Here is a 21,085-nt window from a genome sequence, read left to right as displayed (position 1 = left end):
TATCACATCCGATCATCACGAGGTGCTTCGAAACGACGGACTTTGGCAATGGTGCATACTCGGGGAGAACACTTTCATCTTGAAATTTAGTGAAGGGATCATCTTATAATGCTACTGTCATTCTAAGCAAAATAAGATGCATAAAGGATAAACATCACATGCAATCAAAAAAATATGACATGATACGGCCATCATCATTTTGTGCTTTTGATCTCCATCTCCAAAGCATCGTCATGATCTCCATCTTCACCGGCTTGACACCTTGATCTCCATCATTGCATCAGGGTCGTCTAGCCAACTATTGCTTCTACAACTATTGCTAACGCATAGCGATAAAGTAAAGCAATTACATGAAGCTTGCACTTCATACAATAATTAAGAGACATCCCTAAGGCTCTTGCCGGTTGTCGATATTACAAAACATGATCATCTCATACAACAACGTATATCACATCACGTCTTGACCATATGACATCACAACATGCCCTGCAAAAACAAGTTAGACGTCCTCTACTTTGTTATTGCAAGTTTTACATGGCTGCTACAGGCTTCTAGCAAGAAATGTTCTTAACTATGCAAAAACCACAACAGTGATTATCAAGTTTGTTGTTTTGACCTTCTTCAAGGACCGGCCGTAGTCAAATTCGATTCAACTAAAGTAGGAGAAACAAACACCCGCCAACCACCTTTATGCAAAACAAGTTGCATGCTTGTCGGTGGAACCAGTCTCATGTATGTGGACATGTAAGGTTGGTTCGAGCCGCTTCATCCCACAATACCGCCGAATCAAAATAAGACGTTCGTGGTACGCACTATGACCATCACCACCCACAACTCATTTGTGTTCTACTCGTGCATATCATCTACGCATAGACCTGGCTCGAATGCCACTGTTGGGGAACGTTACATGGAAAACAAACAAAATTCCACGCACAGGCAAGATCTATCCATGGAGATGCATAGCTACGAGAGGGGGAGAGCATCCTCATACCCTTGAAGATCACCAAGCAGAAGCGTTTATCAACGCGGTTGATGTAGTCGTACGCCTTCACGATCAGTCCCGATCAAGTACCGAACGTATGGCACCTCCGCGTTCAGCACACGCTCAGCTCGATGACGTCCTCGCCTTCTTGATCCAGCAAGAGGGGCGAAGTAGTAGATGAGTTCCGGCAGCCCGACAGCGTGGTGACAGTGTTGGTGAAGAACAATCTCTGCAGGGCTTCGCTAAGCACAACAGAAACTATGACAGATGATAAACTAGAGGGACGGGGTTGCCGACACACGGCTTGGTGTATCTTGATGTGTTCCGGGTGCTAGCCCTGCCCCTCTATTTATATGTTGAGCCCTGGGGTCGAAACTTTGAGAAAGAGCCTCCTCAAAGTCGGTTTTTCCCACAAGGAAGAGTCCTTCTCGGACTTTCAGGACTAGACGCCACAGTCCTTGGCGTCTGGCCCAGACACCACGGGCCTCGGCGTCTGGCCTAGGGCCAGTCGCCCGGATCTCTGGCGTTTGGACCCTGACCTCTGCAAAACATCCTTTTGCACCGACCTAAGGCCCCGTGGGCCTTACCCCTTGGCCTAACCATATCATCCTATATATCAATCTTTACCTCCGGAACATTCTAGATCTCCTCATCATGTACGTGATCTCATCAGGGACTCCGAACAACATTCGGTCACCAACATACATAATTTATATAATACTATATCGTCAACGAACGTTAAGTGTGCGGACCCTACGGGTTCGAGAATGATGTAGACATGACCGAGACATTTCTCCGGTCAATAACCAATAGCAGAACCTGGATTCCCATATTGGTTCCTACATATTCTACGAAGATCTTTATCGGCTGAACCTTATGACAACATACGTAATTCCCTTTGTCTGTCGGTATGTTACTTACCGAGATTCGATCGTCGGTAGCTTCATACCTAGTTCAATCTCGTTACCAGCATGTCTCTTTACTCGTTCCGTAATACATCACCCCGTAACTAACTCCTTAGTCACTTTCCTTACAAGCTTCTTGTGATGCTGTATTACTGAGAGGGCCCAGAGATACCTCTCTGTCATACAAAGTGACGAATCCCAATCTCGATTCACGCCAACTTAATAGACACCTTCGGAGATACCTATAGAGCATCTTTATGATCACCCAGTTACGTTGTGACGTTTGATAGCACACAAGGTATTCCTCGGGTATCCGGGAGTTGTATGATCTCATGGTCAAAGGAATATGTATATGACATTAAGAAAGCAGTAGCAATAAAATGAACGATCATACACTAAGCTAACAGATGGGTCTTTTCCATCATATCATTCTCCTAATGATGTGATCCGGTTATCAAATGACAACTCATGTATATGGTTAGGAAACCTTAACCATCTTTTGATCAACGAGCTAGTCTAGTAGAGGCTCACTAGGGACACAGTATTTGTTTATGTATCCACACATGTATTTAAGTTTCCGATCAATACAATTCTAGCATGAATAATAAACCTTTATCATGAACAAGGAAATATAATAATAAAAACTTTATTATTGCCTCTAGGGCATATTTCCATCATATTTCACGAGGAAGAAGGCACCAAACAGAGGTGAGAGAGATTTTTCATGTTAAGCCCACGCGAATAGAACTTGGTCCCACCTGTTGTATTCAAGTACTCTGTCAGGGTGGTGTAAGATCATATTGCAATGTATAGATGGAACAAATCAATTCACATATTTACACAACCGATCGACACATGAATCTAGACTTTGGAGCGAATGGCGGAAGCGGTGCCGTTACATGCCCTTGCCACTAAAAAAGCGCTTTCACCTTACTCTTTATTGGAGTCACATCTACAAACATATTGAATCTGTCGTAGATCAAGTGTGGGACTATCCAAATTCTCCGCTGGGATGACACTTGTTCCAAACAGAGTATCAATGATGGATCTGTACGGGCGACCAATGCTAGTACAAGATTGTCGTGTTTCAGTGGGCAAAATAGCTCTTCTCTTTTGGAACCCGTGTGTTTCTAGCAGAGGTTGTCGACGTCGGAATACCTCTCTTAAGAGTGCTAAAGTGTGAATTTTCACCCAAGTGACTCTTGGGTTGGGAAGATTGTGATCATGTAGACGCCAATCCTTTTCTTTTTTATTACTCTAAACATTATTTTGATGCTTTATACATCCTCTTATATTCCCGTTGATCTTCTACACACATGCTTATTTTGTATTCTAATTTTTAGTAAAACATCTACTTGCGGAGCATGTCTTGTCATACTCACCTTTGCTACCTCTGTATTTTAGATGCAGTTATAAATTTACATAAGCCCGGGAAATGTCGTCATCCATAACAGTCTTGACCAACAAAGGAAGTGACTAGAAAATCTTATGTAATTCTTCAGCTATTTGCAAATGTAAAGAAATTTGTAAAGTGAATATATGGACTTTCATGTTCCGCTGTTGGCTAATGCTTGCTTAAACTACGCCTTTGTGTGCGTATAGATTATCGATCTATACACGCATGACTACTGTCTTGCCTAGGCCTGGTCTCGAGACGCAACATCAGGTATGCTTGAGTTTGTTGGGTTTTCTTGTATTTGTATTTTAGATTTGCATTTGCGGTTGACTTATCTCCTCGCAACGACACATATTTGATATATTAAGCATGTTTGCAATGAAATTAACTGGTGTGTAGTTCAAAAAGTGTTGGTCGTTGATGCCGACCGGCTTCAGGTTCGATGATGGTACGAGATCTCACACTCTGATTGATCATTTCACATTACCATAACTATCAAGGAAGCCATATGTTGCATCTGTCCCGAGAAACTTTTAGGTGAAACATCCATCCACATCGCTTCCTTGCTAGTCAGGTAGTCACAAATATAAATATTTTTAGTATTTGTTGAGTTGTCTACTTATACTGATATTGGTTTAGTTTAGATGCGGAATATGTCATACATTCCAATTTGTTGCATCAACCAAAAGGGAATGCTCAACGCTGACATCTCATGGACACATGCAACAATATTCGAACCAATCAATCATTGATTATTGTGTAGGATCATTGCTCGAGTATGCGTGACAATGGAGGACATGTGCCGTCATTTATTCTTTTGCTTTTTAAGACTAGCCTGGCATTGAAGGCCAACAAGGGTAGATGAGCTCTATACCAAGTCCGACGTTGTCCTGGACAAGATCAAATTGGTGATGCATCTGTACCACCTCGATGGCGTCGAGGCCTAGAAGGCGGGAGCTGATCGTCTGTATGATCTTATACCACATGTCAGAGCACTAGAAAAGAAATGTGTCAAGAAGAAAGCAACAACACGACATCCAAAATGCACCTCCAACATATCACGAGTCGAGTATCGAGTTCCCCACTCGTGACTGTAGCTAAATGCGATGTCTCTGAGTCTAAAGGCGTCGCTCCAAAGACCGACAGAACGTCGACCCACTGGACCGTAAGGCGGGACCCCGAGAGTGCACCACTCACTTCACGTCATACAAAACTAAGAATTTCACGCGGATTAGGTTATATCAACACCATCTTACATACCTAGATGTTCTTTATGCGTGTGTTTGGTTTGAGAACCAAAGTTGCATGAACCAAATGTGATGGTTGGTATATATAGCACTATAACAACTACATGAGTTACAGTTTCATAGTACAATTGCTCTCACTTTTCGGTCGTATTTGATTTTTGCGCAGTGCAATGAGTGATCTACAATATGTCCATTACGTACAACGTACATGTGATATTAACGCAAAGCAAACGGCATATGCCAATGGAATAAAGTCGCCACAATGGCTTTCAAGGAAACAAAGCGTATAAAGGCTCGCACCTCCTACCCCGTGCCGGAGTTACCGGTGTCCCCCCCCCCCCCCCCCCGCGCCGCCGACCAAACTCACCCACGAGCTCCCGCGCGGGTTCATGTCCATCTCCCCTACAGAATCCACCAGAGGATCCCACCCGCCCGCTCCGCGCGCCTCGAACCCTAGCCCCAGCCCTCGCCATGGCACCGCCTCTCGCCGCGGCAGTCGCTCTTCCCCTCGGGCCTCTGCCGCCGCGCCTGGCGTCGGCAGGGACGGCGCAAGCAACGGTGAAGTTTCTCTCGGTCTTTTCGCACTCTCCTTCCTTTCCATGCGTACATCGATTGGCGGGTGCTGTGGGTAGATCTGTATTGGATTGGTTAACTGGTCGATTAGATGCTACCAGGCTGCGGTTAGGTATTACTACTTCGGCAGGACTGGCCCCGTGCTTCGGGTGAAAGCTTTGGTAGTACCTCTGTACCTACAGTGTATTTGATAGATTGAGAGTTAAGTCTCTAGCTCTAGGGTTAGAGCTTTTGACTCTGGGGATTGTGCTAAACTGAGCTTTTGACTCTCCATTTGGTATAATACGATAGCTCAACGGTAGCCTCTAAGGAATTCAGGTACATATTATTGCTCTGGATGATGCTATTTTCTGTGAAGCATAGGTGCTCCGTTCATACGACTAGCTGTAGGCTATGAGGTCTCTGTTATGTAAGGCTATTAGCATGTCCATCTGCTTCACACGTACCCCAATATACACACATCAAATGCTTCTCCATGAGCATAAGACTGCCGTTTGGAAACCTTAATTACTATAATACTGAACAATAGTTTCATATGCAAACGGTGTAAAATAATATTTCATATTTTCAGTCAAAGTATGTTAGCTGGTTTGCTCCTTGTGCAGTGATGCTGTGTTCTTGATTTTCTTACTTCTATCACATCGACTCTTGATAATGTCTCGTGTCAGCATGCTGATTGATAACTATCTGCTTCAGTCTCATAAGTTGTCTACATGGCATATGCCCCACAGTTGTCTTTCTTTCATGGTATTAGCCCCGCCTTCACTATCTCAAAACCTTCCATTTCCAGTTTAATGCTAACAAGAGGATATATTTTGCAGACTCAGTGGGTTTTATCGGACAATCTGTTGATACATCCCAAGCGGTATAGTTATTTAAGAACATCTGAATAATTTTAGTTTAATTTAATTCAAGCTAACTGTTTTATGTACAAACAACTTTGTTTTCTGCTCTTGGCTTATCCATGCGAATGAATTCAATCCCAGGTAGTTGGATTTAGAATATCTGGTCAAGAGGATGATCCGTACGCCCAAGAGGTTAGTGATGTTTCTGAATGCCAGTCTTCTGGACAGGGGAGTTTGCGTCTCACAGTGCACAGTGGCGGCTCAGTTCAGGCAGATGTTCAGAGACTTGAGTTGGTGGGGTCCCTAGAGATTGACCATAGTTCTGATGGACTTCAGGGTAATGGAGCTCTGATGGCTTCTAGAAAGAATCAGGCTGTGAATGCAAATTATCTTCTGAATTTCCAGTATGATCCTATTTCTCGACCGCAGCCTCATGGCCCTAGAACATATCCACCGAGAAGGCAAAGGAAGATTAAGCCTTACAACAAGGACTTGTTCCTCCAAGCAAATTTTAAGTTCGTTGTGTTGGATACTGGAAATTATCAGATTGATTCAATGGATCCTGATAAGATGCTCCAGTGGGAAGATATCATCTGTGTAAGATATTGTAGCCCTTCTGAGGTGCGATGTCCAATTTGTTTGGAAAGCCCGCTGTGCCCGCAGATTACATCATGCGGTCATATCTATTGCTTTCCATGCATTTTGCATTATTTACTAATGGGTAAAGAGGATTACAGAGGTGAGTGCTGGAAGAAGTGCCCACTGTGTTTCATGATGATATCTGCAAAAGAGTTGACCACCATCTTTGTCACTCAACTTCAGCATTTCCATATTGGCGACAATGTGACCTTCGCACTTCTGGGGCGGTCAAAAAATTCACTCACTCCTTTTCTTAGGAATTCGCCTAGTGAATATTCTTCTTTAGATGAAGATCCTTGCAATGTTTTCTCCAAGTTCATTCTGACATCTGATGTTGCGCTCTCCGTTAGAGGGGCAAAATCAGATCTCAGTAATTGGTTGCAGATGGCTGACTTAGGCCTTGTTGATGACTTGGAGAAACTTCCATATGTTTCTGCTGCTTTGGAGCAACTGGAAGAAAGGATGAAATACTGGTCTGAGTTCAGATATTACAGTAGCAGTCCTCTAAAAAATAGCTCCTCTCCTATCTCTAGTACCAAATTGAAGAACTCTGATAATCCGAAAACTTCACATACGAACAGTGGGCATAAACTCTCCCCTCTTTCAGATGGAGATATTATTACCGGTGTTTCAGGGCTTTCTGTTTCACCCCTATATATTAACTCCAAAAAGGGAGCGCCACAAAAAATGGAAGAGAGACATGCTGTTGCGGTTGATTCAAATGAACAAGACTCATACACATTTTACCAGGTTTGTGTCATGCCTGAGACTATGTGATGCTGATTCTCCAAGTGCTCAAGGTTTGGTGTTTACAAATTTTTTAATTTTAAAATCTTGTTGCAGGTGATTGATGGTCAGCACCTAATTCTTCATCCATTGAACATGAAATGCCTTCTTAACCATTTTGGAAATTCTGATATGCTTCCACCAAGGTAATATAGGATTTTTTTTATTCCCTAAAGTCTGGAAACCCAGACAATCTGTTGTCATTATTTTATTGCTATTGTACAACTATTGTAATGGTTAAATTGCATCCTAATGATGAACTTTGGAATATTAAATTTTGTACCAGAAAGAGTTCATTTTGCTTGATCTGATAACCAGTCTTACTAGAACTTTGAGGTATTAGATTTTGCACCAAATATAATTCATTTTGCTTGATCTGGTAACCAGTCTACAAACCAAGTTTTGGCTCCCTTCTCATTGGAAACATTCATGATATCGGTAACTGGTACCATACCAGTCAGGTGCTGAGTAGGGTTAAATAGGCGAATTAGTTAGTTAATCGGAACATTGCTCATTGGTAGCATGGTAGCTTGCTGGCACATGAAAGGAGGATGGATGTAGCGGCAGGAAATAGGTTCTTAATGGAGGGGTTAGTGACCGTCCATGAGCCTAGTGGCTTTGTACTCCCAGGTTGGGTTAGTTTTATCAACCTTAGAAACCCGAGACATCACTTAATCAGGATGAGTAGGGTTAAATAGGCGAATTGGTTAGTTAATCGGAACATTGCTCATTGGTAGCATGGGAGCTTGCTGGCACATGAAAGGAGGATGGATGTAGCGGCAGGAAATAGGTTCTTAATGGAGGGGTTAGTGACTGTCCATGAGCCTAGTGGCTTTGTACTCCCAGGTTGGGTTAGTTTTATCAACCTTAGAAACCCGAGACATCACTTAATCATGTGGCGTGAATGCTGTTGTTGTTTCAGACATGCTCTGGTGCTTGGGCCTACAACAACATGCCAGACCTAGAGGTGTCCATGAGTCGTAGATGTTTGAATGCTCCAGAAGAGTTACATGCTAATGTTTCTTGATCAGAGAAAAAAGAGATATAAAGCGACATGTTGTATTGGATTTGCCCGAAGTCGAAGGTAAGGAAAACATGATGTTTAGTGCACACTGCGAATGTTTGGAATGAAGAACTCATATATATGATCATATAATTATACACATGATTCTAATTGTATGAAATTCCTATAGAATCCGTTTTTCCAGAGAAGCCCCAACTCTTGCAGTTGACAGATGCTAAACAAAGTTTCTAAGACTAAAACATATAAAACTAGCTAAATACCCGTGTCACGGGACAATAAAACATATAGTAAATAACTAAACAATTAATCAAACAATTTTCTCTTATCACATTATATCTCTCCACATGTTGACTGAATGACTGATGCACGATGGCTATGTGGAACACACCCACTTTCCAGCATCTATCATCTCACACAACCCTCTAGGCCCCTTCCTTCCTATTCCATGTCTGCTTCATTGTCATATTTTCTGCATCTGTCAAATCTATGACATGGCTTATCACCCCTGCCGAAGAATGGCCACTCATTATGCACCTCAATAAACTTGAGCTGGGAGGATATGCTCTGTTGTCGAACAATACCTACAAAAGGTGTAAAAATATCAGGCCAACATAGCTAGATCAAAGGTTGGAGACTGGAGTCCATGCAAAAATAGTTATTATCATGGTATTCGGTCATAGGATTATCTTCCTTCCACAAAATTAATTGTTCCGCAGTTTAACTAACTAATTCCCAGCCAAACCCCCAGACCTTGGTGGTTACCTTATTGCTGCCTGCATGGGCGGGGACGGTAGCAGTGAGTGTTGGCGGTTAACCTTGTTGCCGCCTGTGTGAGCCAGGAAGGCAGCAGTGGGCAGTGGCGGCACATCCAGCATCATGGGCTCTTCATGGGTCATTGTTCTATGTGGTGAGTATCATGCCTTTCGTCACAAGCAAACCTAAGAAATTCGCTTGTGGTGAAAGGTTGCTTGCGAAGAAGTGCATAACCAATCTAAAATTGCCTTCCGACCTTTGGATTAGAGGAAAAAGTTACTGGAAAACACAAGCCACAATGAATTTACCAACGCGGTTGGAGAGGTTGTCGATCAAGGCGACGAGAGGCCACATGGATCCTAATTCTACAATCACGTACAAAGATCAGCTGCAGGTGACCCATCGTTAAAAACCCAGACAAGATTAGAAACATGTATCAATTACTGGAGCAAACACTTACATGATTACTTTATATTACCTGAACATGAGGGTGGTGCAGAATCCAGCCTTAGTGCTACCGATCCAATGTTCATGAACCCTGCCCAAATACGAGCCACACCTTGGTGCATATTAGTTTTACTCCTGCCATAGAAGAGGGATGGTGACATGCAACACACATGTATAAACAAATGAATCCTTTATTAATTGCGCAAGTGCTGATGAAGTAACTTCATGCTTCTTTCGGTAATCAAAGGTAAAATGTTATGTACTCTGGTAGTTAATTTCTAGCAAGGTGTGCCGATGGTGCTTTAATGATGCGGAGACACCAGTGACGGCGACATGTATTACGTTTGGGAGAGGGAGAGACTGGTAGGCGGGGTAGATGGAGAAGCGAGTGCAGTCGGCTTAGAGGACGTCCTTCGGGAAGAGAAGGCGGGGATCTAGGAGATATACATGTTTGTTGCGACTGGGGGCGAGCAAGTGCTAACAAGGAAAGAAAAGTAAAAGGAAAGGTGATGATGGCCAAAAAATCGGTGCAGTAGTAAAAAACCAGAAATTAGGGAGGAGGTGGGGTATGGATTTGAAAACAAATCGTGGGGGTTGAGGCAATCGCTGGAGGGAGCTGGAGGCGATATAGGAGCGTCAAATATGATTGCTGTGGTTACCCTGCATTGTGTGTTTCACAAACCGCTGCATCATTTATTTATGCATATGCTACATACAAAAAGGCACACACAACACATAGGAGCAGTGCGGCGCTACATATGGCTACTGTGTTACTCCCTCCGTTTCAAAATGTAAGACACTTGCCATCGGGAGAGCCGCTTGGGGGAAACGTCGGCGTCGGCGTCGGCGTCGAGTCCAGGCAGCGGCGGCGGCGAGTCCAGGCGGCGTCGAGTCCCTGCGACGGCGGAGGAGGCTGGAGCAAGGCTGTCTTCTGTATCGCTGGAGGTGGAGGAACGTTGGAACCTGCCTGATGTTTTTTTTTGAATCGGGCATTACCCCTTTCCATTACTGCGACATAACGGAAATACATCAATGTCCAGAAAATGAGGCGGGAAAGAGGAAAGCGGTTCAAGCATCGCTGGGAAACCCACCGCGAGGACTCGCCATCGAGATTACTCACTGTGGGGCGAAAACCAGACGACACTATTACACTAAATCACTACCACCAAACCACTGCACTGTCTAGTTTTAGACCACAGATAGATCGCTCACATGTGAGCATCAAAAGAGAACGACCCCACGCAGGGGGGATAGACGAACCAAACTGATATCCTAGGCTGAGACGGAGAAGATGTCATCCATCAACGAGCCCCATCTTCCTGGTACACGGTAGCACAGATTTGCATCAGCCTTCAAGCGTTGTTCTTCAGCATGATCCCCCCAGTCCTCAGATCAGACGCATCCTCCTGCTTCATCAGACCTGCCCAGTAACATAGAAGAGCACAAGTGGAAAATATGAATTCAAACGGAGTTTTAAGTGATCTAAACTCAAATGTAGCTCTATTACGACAGGTCCATACCGATGTTTGGTTTTCTATCGGGCCGTTATTGGGCTCCCGAGTCCCAGTCGTGTCCAAGCCGTATCTAGGCGGTATCCTGTAAATTTTTTTTTTGCTTTTTATAAAGTTCAAAAAGAGTGGGATACTGCAGGATACGCGTATCACGGTGTATCCACCCGTGTCCTTGTGTCCCATCATACCAGGACGGCCATATGGCACTTCTAGCTGTGTCTGTGCTTCTTAGCTCTTCACCAGTGTCCAGTGAGGCAATGCTAGTAGCTTGAAGATCTTTTTTTCTCGAAACGGAGGCAAATGATTTGCCTCATCGATTAATTAAGAAGAGAATTGCCCGGTTCAAAGTGGATGAGCTCTCAGCTCAGTGTTCATAGTGCAGTGCTGCCTCCTAGCCGGCGCGGGTTTGAACCTCGGTTCTTACACGGGTCTCACATCTCCTTCTCTATTAAAAATCAGTAGGGGCTTCTCCCCCTACTGGTCTAGTAGCTTGAAGATCTTGATTTGTGCAGAAATTGTATGCGGTCTTTTGGTCAAATCAAAAGGTGTTTGTGCTTTTCAGTTTATAAAGTTGGAGTGGTTATTTAGTTTTAGTGTTGTCTCTATATGTGAACTGATTTATTTTGTATGTCTAGTATGATAACAGATTCAGGTTGGAGAGTGTTTTTGTGTGAGTTCTGAGTGCTGCTTGTGTTCTCTAATGATACTGTCCCACCTTGTACAGAGTGACTGGAAAAATCTTGGAGTTGGAAACTATAACACAGTCCGAGGCTTCAAGAAAACGCTACCGCTTCTTAAGCCACTTCTCATTAACTACAACGTTCCAGGTAAATCTTGTGCGCAAATCTAGTCTTGCTTTTGATCCTATTCTTCTGACCTTTTATGATGCAAACGTTACAGTTCTGCGAAATTGACCTGAGTGATATGCTACCTCCTATCTCATTGGCTCCATTCATGGATGAAATCAAAAGGCGCGAGAAACAAAGAATGCAAACTGCCAAGAAGGTCTGATCTATTATTGCTTGGTGTTTGATGCTTATATTGTTTTGTTAAAAATCATCAGCATCCTGTGCATCTGTGGTTATTTGTGACGGTCTAACTTCGGAAAAATGAGTTCCTATGTAGCAATTGGGTTCGGAACTGCAACGACGAGTCCTAACAGTGTTACATGTTTTTGGATCTCGGCTCCTGTTGCATACAGCCGCTGCCTGGACTATCGCATCTGATTTTCAGTCTCTATCTTGTCGAGAAAAAAGAATGAAAGAAAAGGAGATATCTGCACTTAACAAGTATACAACATCAATTAATGGGGATATGTACCACCTAAGTTTAGCTTGGTAAAAGGTGCCCTACAAACAATACTGATGTATTCCATTTTTAATTTAAAATTGGTCAAGCTTTATAAAGTGTAACTTAAGATAAACCTAAAGTGAAAAACCGGAGGGAGTAGTTGGCAGGTAGCCATTTCTGTGAAATTGGTTTCTGAAGCAACCAGAGTATATTCAAGAGTACAATTGGTACACCCAATGGTTTTGTGTGTGCGTCTCTTTTCTCATAGTTGAGGGAAGCTAAAAAATGTTTTGTTTTTGACCATTGCTGCTACATATACTATGAAAAACTTGTTGTAAAGGCACATAACTATCAGTCATCTTTGCAATGACATGTACAAAAAGGCCTCTTATTTATTGCTCAATATATTTTAAAACTTCAAACATCCATCCTGGTAATCCTGTGCCTGCTACTGCTTAGATGGAAGCTGACGAGTTTAAATTTACCAGGAATAAGATCGATCTAATATTTAGATGTCTCATGCATGACAATACATTCTTACTGTTTTCTAGGAAGAAAAGGACAGGGTGAAGGCCGAAGTAGCTGCTGCTGCGCAGGAATCTGCTATGCGTTTTGAATATACAAATTTCTCTCGTACTCAGAGCGATGTTATGTTCTCTCTCGATGACTTTGAAGGTAAATTTTGTAGCTCATTATATACCCTGTGTTATGTTCAGAACTGATATATCTTCACCATGGGCGACATCTAGAAATTTGGCCCAACCTCAGCCAGATTGGAATTGATAAAGGAAATTCCTTCTCTATATACTCCCTCCGTTCACAAATATAGGAAGTTTTGGATATTTCAATATGGACTACATACGGAGTGAAGTGAATGGACAAACACACTAAAACGTGTCTATATACATCTTATTCAGAAAAAAGTTAGAACATCTTAATTGTGAATGGAGGTAGTATGTAGTACTGCATACTACGATATTCCAACATTTTGTGTTCTCTTCATGTTTGCAATTCTGCACGAGTGCCTTACACACGGATATTTCTCACTGAAGCTCTGGGAAATAATGCTGCTGGACCATCAACGAGTCCACCGGCCGGTGAACGTAAACTTTTCTCCGATGTTACACGGCTTGGTTTCGCGTCTGCGCAAGACTCGCCTCCTCTGAGAGCTGAAACTGGAGACGCCAATAATGAAATCACAAGGGATCAAGGTACGCCCCACCATAACCAGGTCATTTTATATATGTAATCTGTACTAATAAAATCCTCGCATAACTGTGCTGCTTGTTGTGCAGGGCCGGTATCAGCGTCTTCCGTGTCCTTTGCCAGCATCTTATCTTCCACCAGAGCTGCTGCGGACAGCAGCGTCGAGACGCCTAAACCAAATGGAGTCGGAAAGGCGGGCAAGAAGCGCACCAAGGTGCTCTTATCGACCGGTGGTGGCCGCCGATACTAGAGGAACGCTATGCTGGAAAACATTTTACCATTTCCTTTATAGCTCATGAACAATGTGTATAGTGCAGAAGTTGGATTTCTTATTATACTGTTAAAGGGGTGTTGGTGTTTGCACATACCTAATTTTATTTTTGTGATGCGAGTCCTCCCCTCCCCCCTTCTCCGCACGGAAAAATAATTACGCCCACACATGCAGTACGAAACTAGGAAAATCACCAAGTATGGTAAAACATCGTGGTAATCGTTGTTTATATGGTTGTTTATGAGATTTTTATTCACTGATCGTTGTTTATACGGTTGACACATCTAATTTGTTGATACGAGAAGCAAATTATTGTGCGGAGGGATCAATATATCTCACATAAGCCAAGTGGTAGATCCTGGGATTCTTTCCTAGAATTCCAACAATTTCTTCCTTCATATAATTCCAACAATTTCTCCAGCTCCTTGATAGTTCGTGAGTACTAAGCAGCCGAATGATTTGAAAAACGAATCATGTAATAATGCAATAACTCTCTTATATTAAGCTTGTAATGGTACCTCACAATTCAAAAGACCACACTGAGGAATTCTCTTATCAATCACATGAATTATTATTATTGCAATATTTTTCTAATGGTAAAGATTGCACCATAGCACCTTCTACTTCTAATAGGCCATGAACTATCGACAGAGAAGGATAATTTGATTCACTTTTTTTCATTGGTTTTAGGGGAAGACCAAAGATTTTACGCGACTAGTCCGCCTGAAAAATTAAAAAGAGAAAAAGTGAAACAACACAAAGGTTGTGGAGGAGCAACTGCACTTTGCTGATACAATGTGTACATCACAAGTGTTGAAGGAACAACTTCAGGGCCTCTTTGGATTGAAGGATTTTCATAGGAATATTGGAGGATTCCAATTCATTAGATTTTTTTCCTAAAGAAGCCATTTGGATCAAAGGAACTACACCTCCAAAATCCCTATGGATTGCATTCCTACACCTCAATCATATAGGAATTTCAACATCCACTATAACCTCTTTTTTACACTGATTCACGTAGGATCGAGGCACTTTTCCTGTGTTTTTCCAGTATTCCATCCAAATGACCATTCTTGCAGTTTTCCTCTGTTTTGTAATCCTCTGTTTTGTACCTACAATCCCGTCAAATTCCTGTGTTTTTTGAATTCATATGTTCTCTAATCATGTGATCCAAACAAGCCCTCAACGTGTTGCGCTAGATATCGCTCTAGAGACGAATGTAGGTCGATATGGCAGCAAGAGTTCAATCCAGAACTCCTAGAGCACAAGATCTACTCCAAGATCTTAGATAAGAACAAGTTCTACTATAGGTAGTGGCTACATAGTATGGTTTACAAAGTAGAGGTGAGGACCTCTATTTATAGGGCTTTGGGAAGCCTTCACATACTTCTACTTATAGCTGGAACACTCTAGAGAACATTATTTAGGATTCATCTCTCTACTCACAACTACTTATAACTAGAGAACTCTAGAAATAGCGGGCAGGGTAAAGAAAACAAAGAAATACTACACTAGGGTGGAGGCATCTAGAAGTAGCCAAACTGATCTGGCATGTGTTTTTCTTTCTTCTCATCTAGTGTTCCTCATCATTCTCCCCTGGTTGTTTGGAACTCGCCCTTGAGTTATCTTCATAAAGCGCTTCTTCTGGATGGTAGAGAGTCACGTCCGCAACATTGAAAGTGTTAGATATACCCATGTCACTTGGAAGATCTATCACATAAGCATTATCATTTATCTTCCTCACGATAGAGAGGGGTCCATACCTTCACTGTCTAAGTTTCTCTTTAACACCTAAAGGCAACATCTCTTTTCGGAGGTAGACCATCACCTTATCACCGACTTGGAATGATTTTGGCCTCCTTCTGCAATCAACAAGTTGTTTATATTTCTGATTTTGTGCTTCCAAAGTACCGCAAATCTCTTCAAATAACTCAGTGTAATTATCAGGAAAGGACAATGCTGATTTTGAGTTTCCCCTTGATGGTAGCTTCACCAGGTCCCCCACATGTGTTGGAACTTTAGTGTAGACAATGGAAAAAAGGGCTCCCTCCCGTGGATCTATGCTTGGAGTTATTGTAGGAGAACTCTGCAAGAGATAAAGCAAAATCCCATTGCCCCTTTCTTTATCCACAAATGCAACGGATCAAATTACCCAAAAACTTGTTCACCACTTCCATTTGTCCATCTGTTTGTGGATGAGCAGTGCTAGAAAATTTCAATTCAGTGTTGAATTGCTTCCACAAAGTGAGCCAAAATGCAGCAAGAAACTTGCTATCACGGTCTGAGATGATGGACCTTGGTACTCCATGAAGTCGGACCACTTCTCGAAAGAATAGGTTTGCCACATGATGAGCATCCATTGTCTTGCAACATGGGATGAAATGAGCCATCTTAGAGAATCTACCCATGCCCACAAATACAACATCACTTCCTCTTCTTGTTCTTGGCAAGCCCAAGATGAAGTCCATAGAGATGTCCTCCCATGGAGCAACAAGAATAGGCAAAGGCATGCATAACCATGTGTTCTAGACTTGGCCTTTACAGGTTTGACACATGGGACACCGCTGAACAAACTTTCCAGCATCTCTCTTTAGTTGTGGCCAAAAGCAGTGAGCTTCCAGGTTAGCGATAGTCTTGTCCCGTCCAACATGGCCACTAAGATCACTTGAATGGAGTTCTCTAATTAGTTTGTCATGCAGAGAACTCCTTGGGATGCACAAACGGTCATTTTTGAAGAGATAGCCATCCTACACCAAATAGTCGTCACCTAATGGCTGGCCGTTGATGTGATTCACCGAAACATGGCCAAAGTCTTCATCATCCTCATACAACTCCTTTATTTGATCCATGCCTGGAAGTTCAGCTTCAAAAGAAGTAAAGAGGCATGCACGACAACTCAAAGCATCAGCCACTCGGTTAGTTATCCCAGATTTATGCACAATCAGATAGTTAAACCTCTCCAAATATGCTGCCCATCTTGCTAGCATGCGGTCAACATGTTTTTGATTTCTAAAATGCTTCAAGGATTGATGGTCGCTATAAACAATGAACTCTTTAGGCAGCAAATAGACTTCCCAAGTTTTCAACGCTCTGAAAACGACATATAATTCCTGCTGATAGGTACTCCATTTCTGTCTAGCTTCACTTAACTTCTCACTAAAGAAAGCAATGGGCTTCCTTTCTTGAGATAGGACAGCTCCAATGCCTACCCCCCTTGCATCACACTCCAACTTAGAAGTCTTGTTGAAATCAGGTAGTACCAAGACAAGAGCTTGTGATAGTTTTTGTTTAATCTCGTTGAAACTAGCTTCAACTGCTTCTGTCCATTGGAACTTTTCTTTCTTCAAACACTCGGTAATTGGTGCCATGATAGTGCTGAAATTCTTCACAAATCGCCTATAGAAAGTTGCAAGGCCATGAAAACTTCTTACCTCAGAAATGGTCTTCGGAGTTGGCCACTCTTGGATTGCTTCAACCTTAGAATCATCAACATGAATACTGTCACATGTTATGACAAATCCTTGGAAAAGAAGTTGTGTTTGCAGGAAAACAATTTTCTTCAAGTTGAAGTAGAGCTCATTTTCCCTTAGTACTTCTAGCACCTTCCGAATGTGATCAAAGTGTCTAGTCTCATCCTTGCTATAGATCAAGATGTCATCGAAATAGACCACAATAAAGTGGGACAAGAAGGTGTTAAGGCATATCTCTCTCGATGTAGTTTTGGTGATTGATGACAACATGCACTACAAAAAAAGACACATCCATGACATTTTGGGCTGAACGAATTGTTTTCTGTCATACATATGACACTTCTATGATGATAATTGTGACAAAACCCGGTATCATCATAGATGTGGTGGGCTCCTACTTCTATGACAAAAAATCATGACAGAAAATGGGCTTTTCGTCCTGGGCGGGCCGGAGACGCAGCTGCATGACATTCTTTGGGCCGTTCATGATGGAAAAAACCGTGGTAGAAGCGGGGGGGGAGGAAAATTTCGGGGAGTTCCCGGTTACGGTGGGAGGTCGGGACCGAGCGATGCGCGTTTCTCTCGTACACGTACGCGCGTGTGTGCGAGGCGTCGGCTCTAACTGAACCCGAGCGAGGCGTTGGGCTCTAACTGAACCTGAGCGATTGCACTGCAGGCTACGCGTTACTGAACCCGAGCGATTGATTGATGGCTGTTAACTGAACCCGATCGAGCGATTCCTTCGCTACTATTTCTAACTGAAGCCGATCGATGCTGCCTCTGGGATGAACAGTGAGCGTTGCGGGGGGTTTGGATGAACAGTGAGCGGTGGCGTTGCCTCTGGATGAACAGGACCCCGTGGTGTGGTGGAGGGCTGGATGAACAGTAGACAGTGGAGGGGTGCCCGTGGAGGGGTGGTTGAACAGGACCCCGTGGTGTGGAGGGCTGGATGAATAGTAGACGGTGGAGGGGTGGTTGAACAGTAGCCGATGGAGTAGCGCACGGTGGAGGCTGGATGAACAGGAGCCTGTGGAGGCTGGAGGAGGTCGACGGTAGCCCGTGGAGGCTGGAGGAGGTCGACGGTGGAGATGAACAGTATCCCGTGGAGTCCCGTTTTGCGGTACGCCACACGCCTCCCGATGAATAGGACCCCCGTTTCGACCGTAGGAGGTCCGTTTCGTCCGTTTTGCGGTACGGCACACCCCTCCCGATCAACATGACCCCCGTTTTGACCGTAGGAGGTCCGCTTCATCCGTTTTGCGGTACGCCACACCCCTCCCGATCAACAGGACCCCCATTTTGACCGTAGGAGATCCGTTTCCTCCGTTTTGTGGTACACCAGACCCCTCCCGATCAACAGGACCCCGTTCATGCCTCGTTTACATCGCCTGTTCCGTCCAAGCCCTCCCGATGAACACGACCACGCATTCCATTCCGACCCAGCCGGTTGGCTCCCACGCGTTCCGTTGCCTCCCGATGAACACGACGCATTCCGTTGCCTCCCCATGAACACGACGCATTCCGTTGCCTCCCCATGAATACGACGACGATGCTGTTTCTCCATTCCGACCCAGCCATGTACACGAGCCCTGGCCGTACGTATGCGCAAGTAGGCATTTGAGACCCCGCCCGTATGTACACATACGTGGCCGTATTTTCTTTCTTGCACCCTGGCCGCTATACGTACGTGTACATGCTACGTGCGCGCCTCTACTACGACACGTACGCGCCTCTACTACGACACGTGCGCGCCTTTACATCCACCAGTATATATGTGCGTACACGTTCACGACCAGAATGACAACGCTACGTACGCTTCGACTAGGTGGGTCTCGACTGTCAGGCACTTCCTTGCCTGCGAAGATGTAGCTGGTGGGTCCGAGTAGTCAGGGGGACGAATCGTTTTTTTTCCCGGACGCACTTCCTTGCGTGCGAAGATGTAGCTGGTGGGTCCCAGCAGTCAGGGGCAAATGTTTTTTTCATGAAATACGGTGGCCCGTCCGGTGGGTCCCCGCTGTCATGTGGAGGAATAATTATTTTGCACGTAATAAGGAGGCACTTCCTTGCTGCGGCTGTGGACCCAGCTGTCAGCCTCTCCACGTACAGTCCACGGCCGATGGAAGCCTTTCCTTGACCATGTTTACCATGCCGCGCCGAGAGCACCAGGGCGGTGGACGACGGCGAGGCCTAAGGAGGGGACGACGTGGAGCCGGGGAAGACGCGGCAGTGGATGCCCACGCGTAGAGGAGTACGAGGGTTCACTGGTTCGCTGCGGTGTGAGGCTGCCGTCGCCGCAGAATAACAGGGGGTGTGGGTGAGTAGAGGGATGGCCTGTCTAGCAGTGGGAGTAGTAGGGGGCGGTGAGGCCTCCGCTGCATCGCAACCGGTCACGGGAGGCAGGAGTACGAGGCACGACCGGCGCTGGTTTGGGCGGCTGGAGCAAGAAGACCAGAGGTTGAAGAAGCACTACGGCCGTTGGATGGACATCGTACGGTCACTGGAGCTAGAATCGTGCATATTGACTAAGTTGACAAAGCCCTCCGTCCCCGTCAACTTAGTAGGCCCACAAGTTAGCCTGCCACTATACTGGGTCCCAGCTAACAGGGGGAGTATTCATATTTTTTGTGCGTAATAAGGAGGCACTTCCTTGCGTGCGAAGATATAGCTGGTGGGTCCGAGCTGTCAGCGGTGGTAACGTTTTTTTCATGAAATACAGAGGCCCTTTCAGTGGGTCCTTGATGTTAGGTGGACGAATCATTATTTTGCGCGTAATAAGGAGGCATTTCCTTGCGTGCAGCCATGGACCCAGCTGTCGGCCTCTCCACGTACAGTCCACTTCAAATGCATGTCGGTCGTTGACCACGTTGACCAGGCCGCGTCGAGAGCACCAGGGCGGTGGACGACGGTGAGGCCTAGGAAGGGAACGCCACGGAGGCAGGGAAGACTCGACAATTGTTTCCCACGCGGAGGGGAGTACGATTGTACGAGGGTTTACTGATTCGTCTGCCGTTGCCGAAGAATAACAGCAGGTGTGGGTGAGTAGAGGGATGGCTAGGCCAGCGATGGGAGTACGATGGGGCGGTGAGGCCTGCGCGGTAGCAGAGCCGGCCGCAGGGAGGAGGGACCAGGCAGTCCCACCGGTGCTTGTTTAAGCGGTTGGAGCAGGAAGAACAGAGATTGAAGAAGCACGACGGCCGTTGAATGGCCATCCAACAGTCACTGCTTGTGCGTCAACCTTTTTTTAGGAAAGCCTCAAATCTGTGGAAAATAGCATACATCCCATCTGCCATTATTTCTAATAATTTACAGCCCATTTGCTAATTATTAAGGTTTTTTGGAGCCCATATTCTTTTTGTTAGCATTACATCCCATATTGTGACCATGGTTAAAAAATTATACGAAATTTTGCATATTTCGGTGCGGTCCGAACTGTTTTTAATCCCGAAATTTTGACTCACATTCAAATTGATTTTAAAAATAAATGTATATCAATATAAAATCCAACAAATTCTCCACGCATAAAAATTAATGTAATTTAAAATCTCGAAATGAAAAAAAGATATTTGAAACTAATTGCCGGTTTGATGTGTTTTAAAAATGTACAACCCATTTCTCATTACTGATGGGCCATTTTCTCGGCCAGCCGAATGAAAGCTCTCCTCGTCTTGAAAGATTTGCAGCCCAACAGGCCTGACAAAGCGACTTACTTGGCAAATCACAAAAAAACTGGGCTGTGGCCG

The 21,085-nt window shown here is 44.4% G+C and overlaps 1 protein-coding gene across 1 annotated transcript; it reads left to right on the top strand.

Moving 5' to 3' along the window:
* The first annotated feature begins 4,865 nt into the window (after positions 1 to 4,865).
* Positions 4,866 to 14,133, top strand: LOC123103058 (RING finger protein 10). Its single transcript, XM_044524543.1, has 9 exons — positions 4,866 to 5,088; positions 5,925 to 5,968; positions 6,090 to 7,337; positions 7,431 to 7,519; positions 11,833 to 11,935; positions 12,009 to 12,113; positions 12,950 to 13,073; positions 13,451 to 13,609; positions 13,694 to 14,133. Exons 1-9 carry the CDS (start codon positions 4,920 to 4,922, stop codon positions 13,852 to 13,854), a joined length of 2,202 nt encoding a protein of 733 aa, XP_044380478.1. The 5' UTR covers positions 4,866 to 4,919; the 3' UTR covers positions 13,855 to 14,133.
* Positions 14,134 to 21,085: the final 6,952 nt, after the last annotated feature.

This window comes from Triticum aestivum, chromosome 5A (assembly GCF_018294505.1).
Source record: "Triticum aestivum cultivar Chinese Spring chromosome 5A, IWGSC CS RefSeq v2.1, whole genome shotgun sequence".
In the NCBI taxonomy this organism is placed as follows: domain Eukaryota; kingdom Viridiplantae; phylum Streptophyta; class Magnoliopsida; order Poales; family Poaceae; genus Triticum; species Triticum aestivum.
Note: the sequence above shows the minus strand (reverse complement) of the source record. Positions and strands in the feature narration are given on the sequence as shown.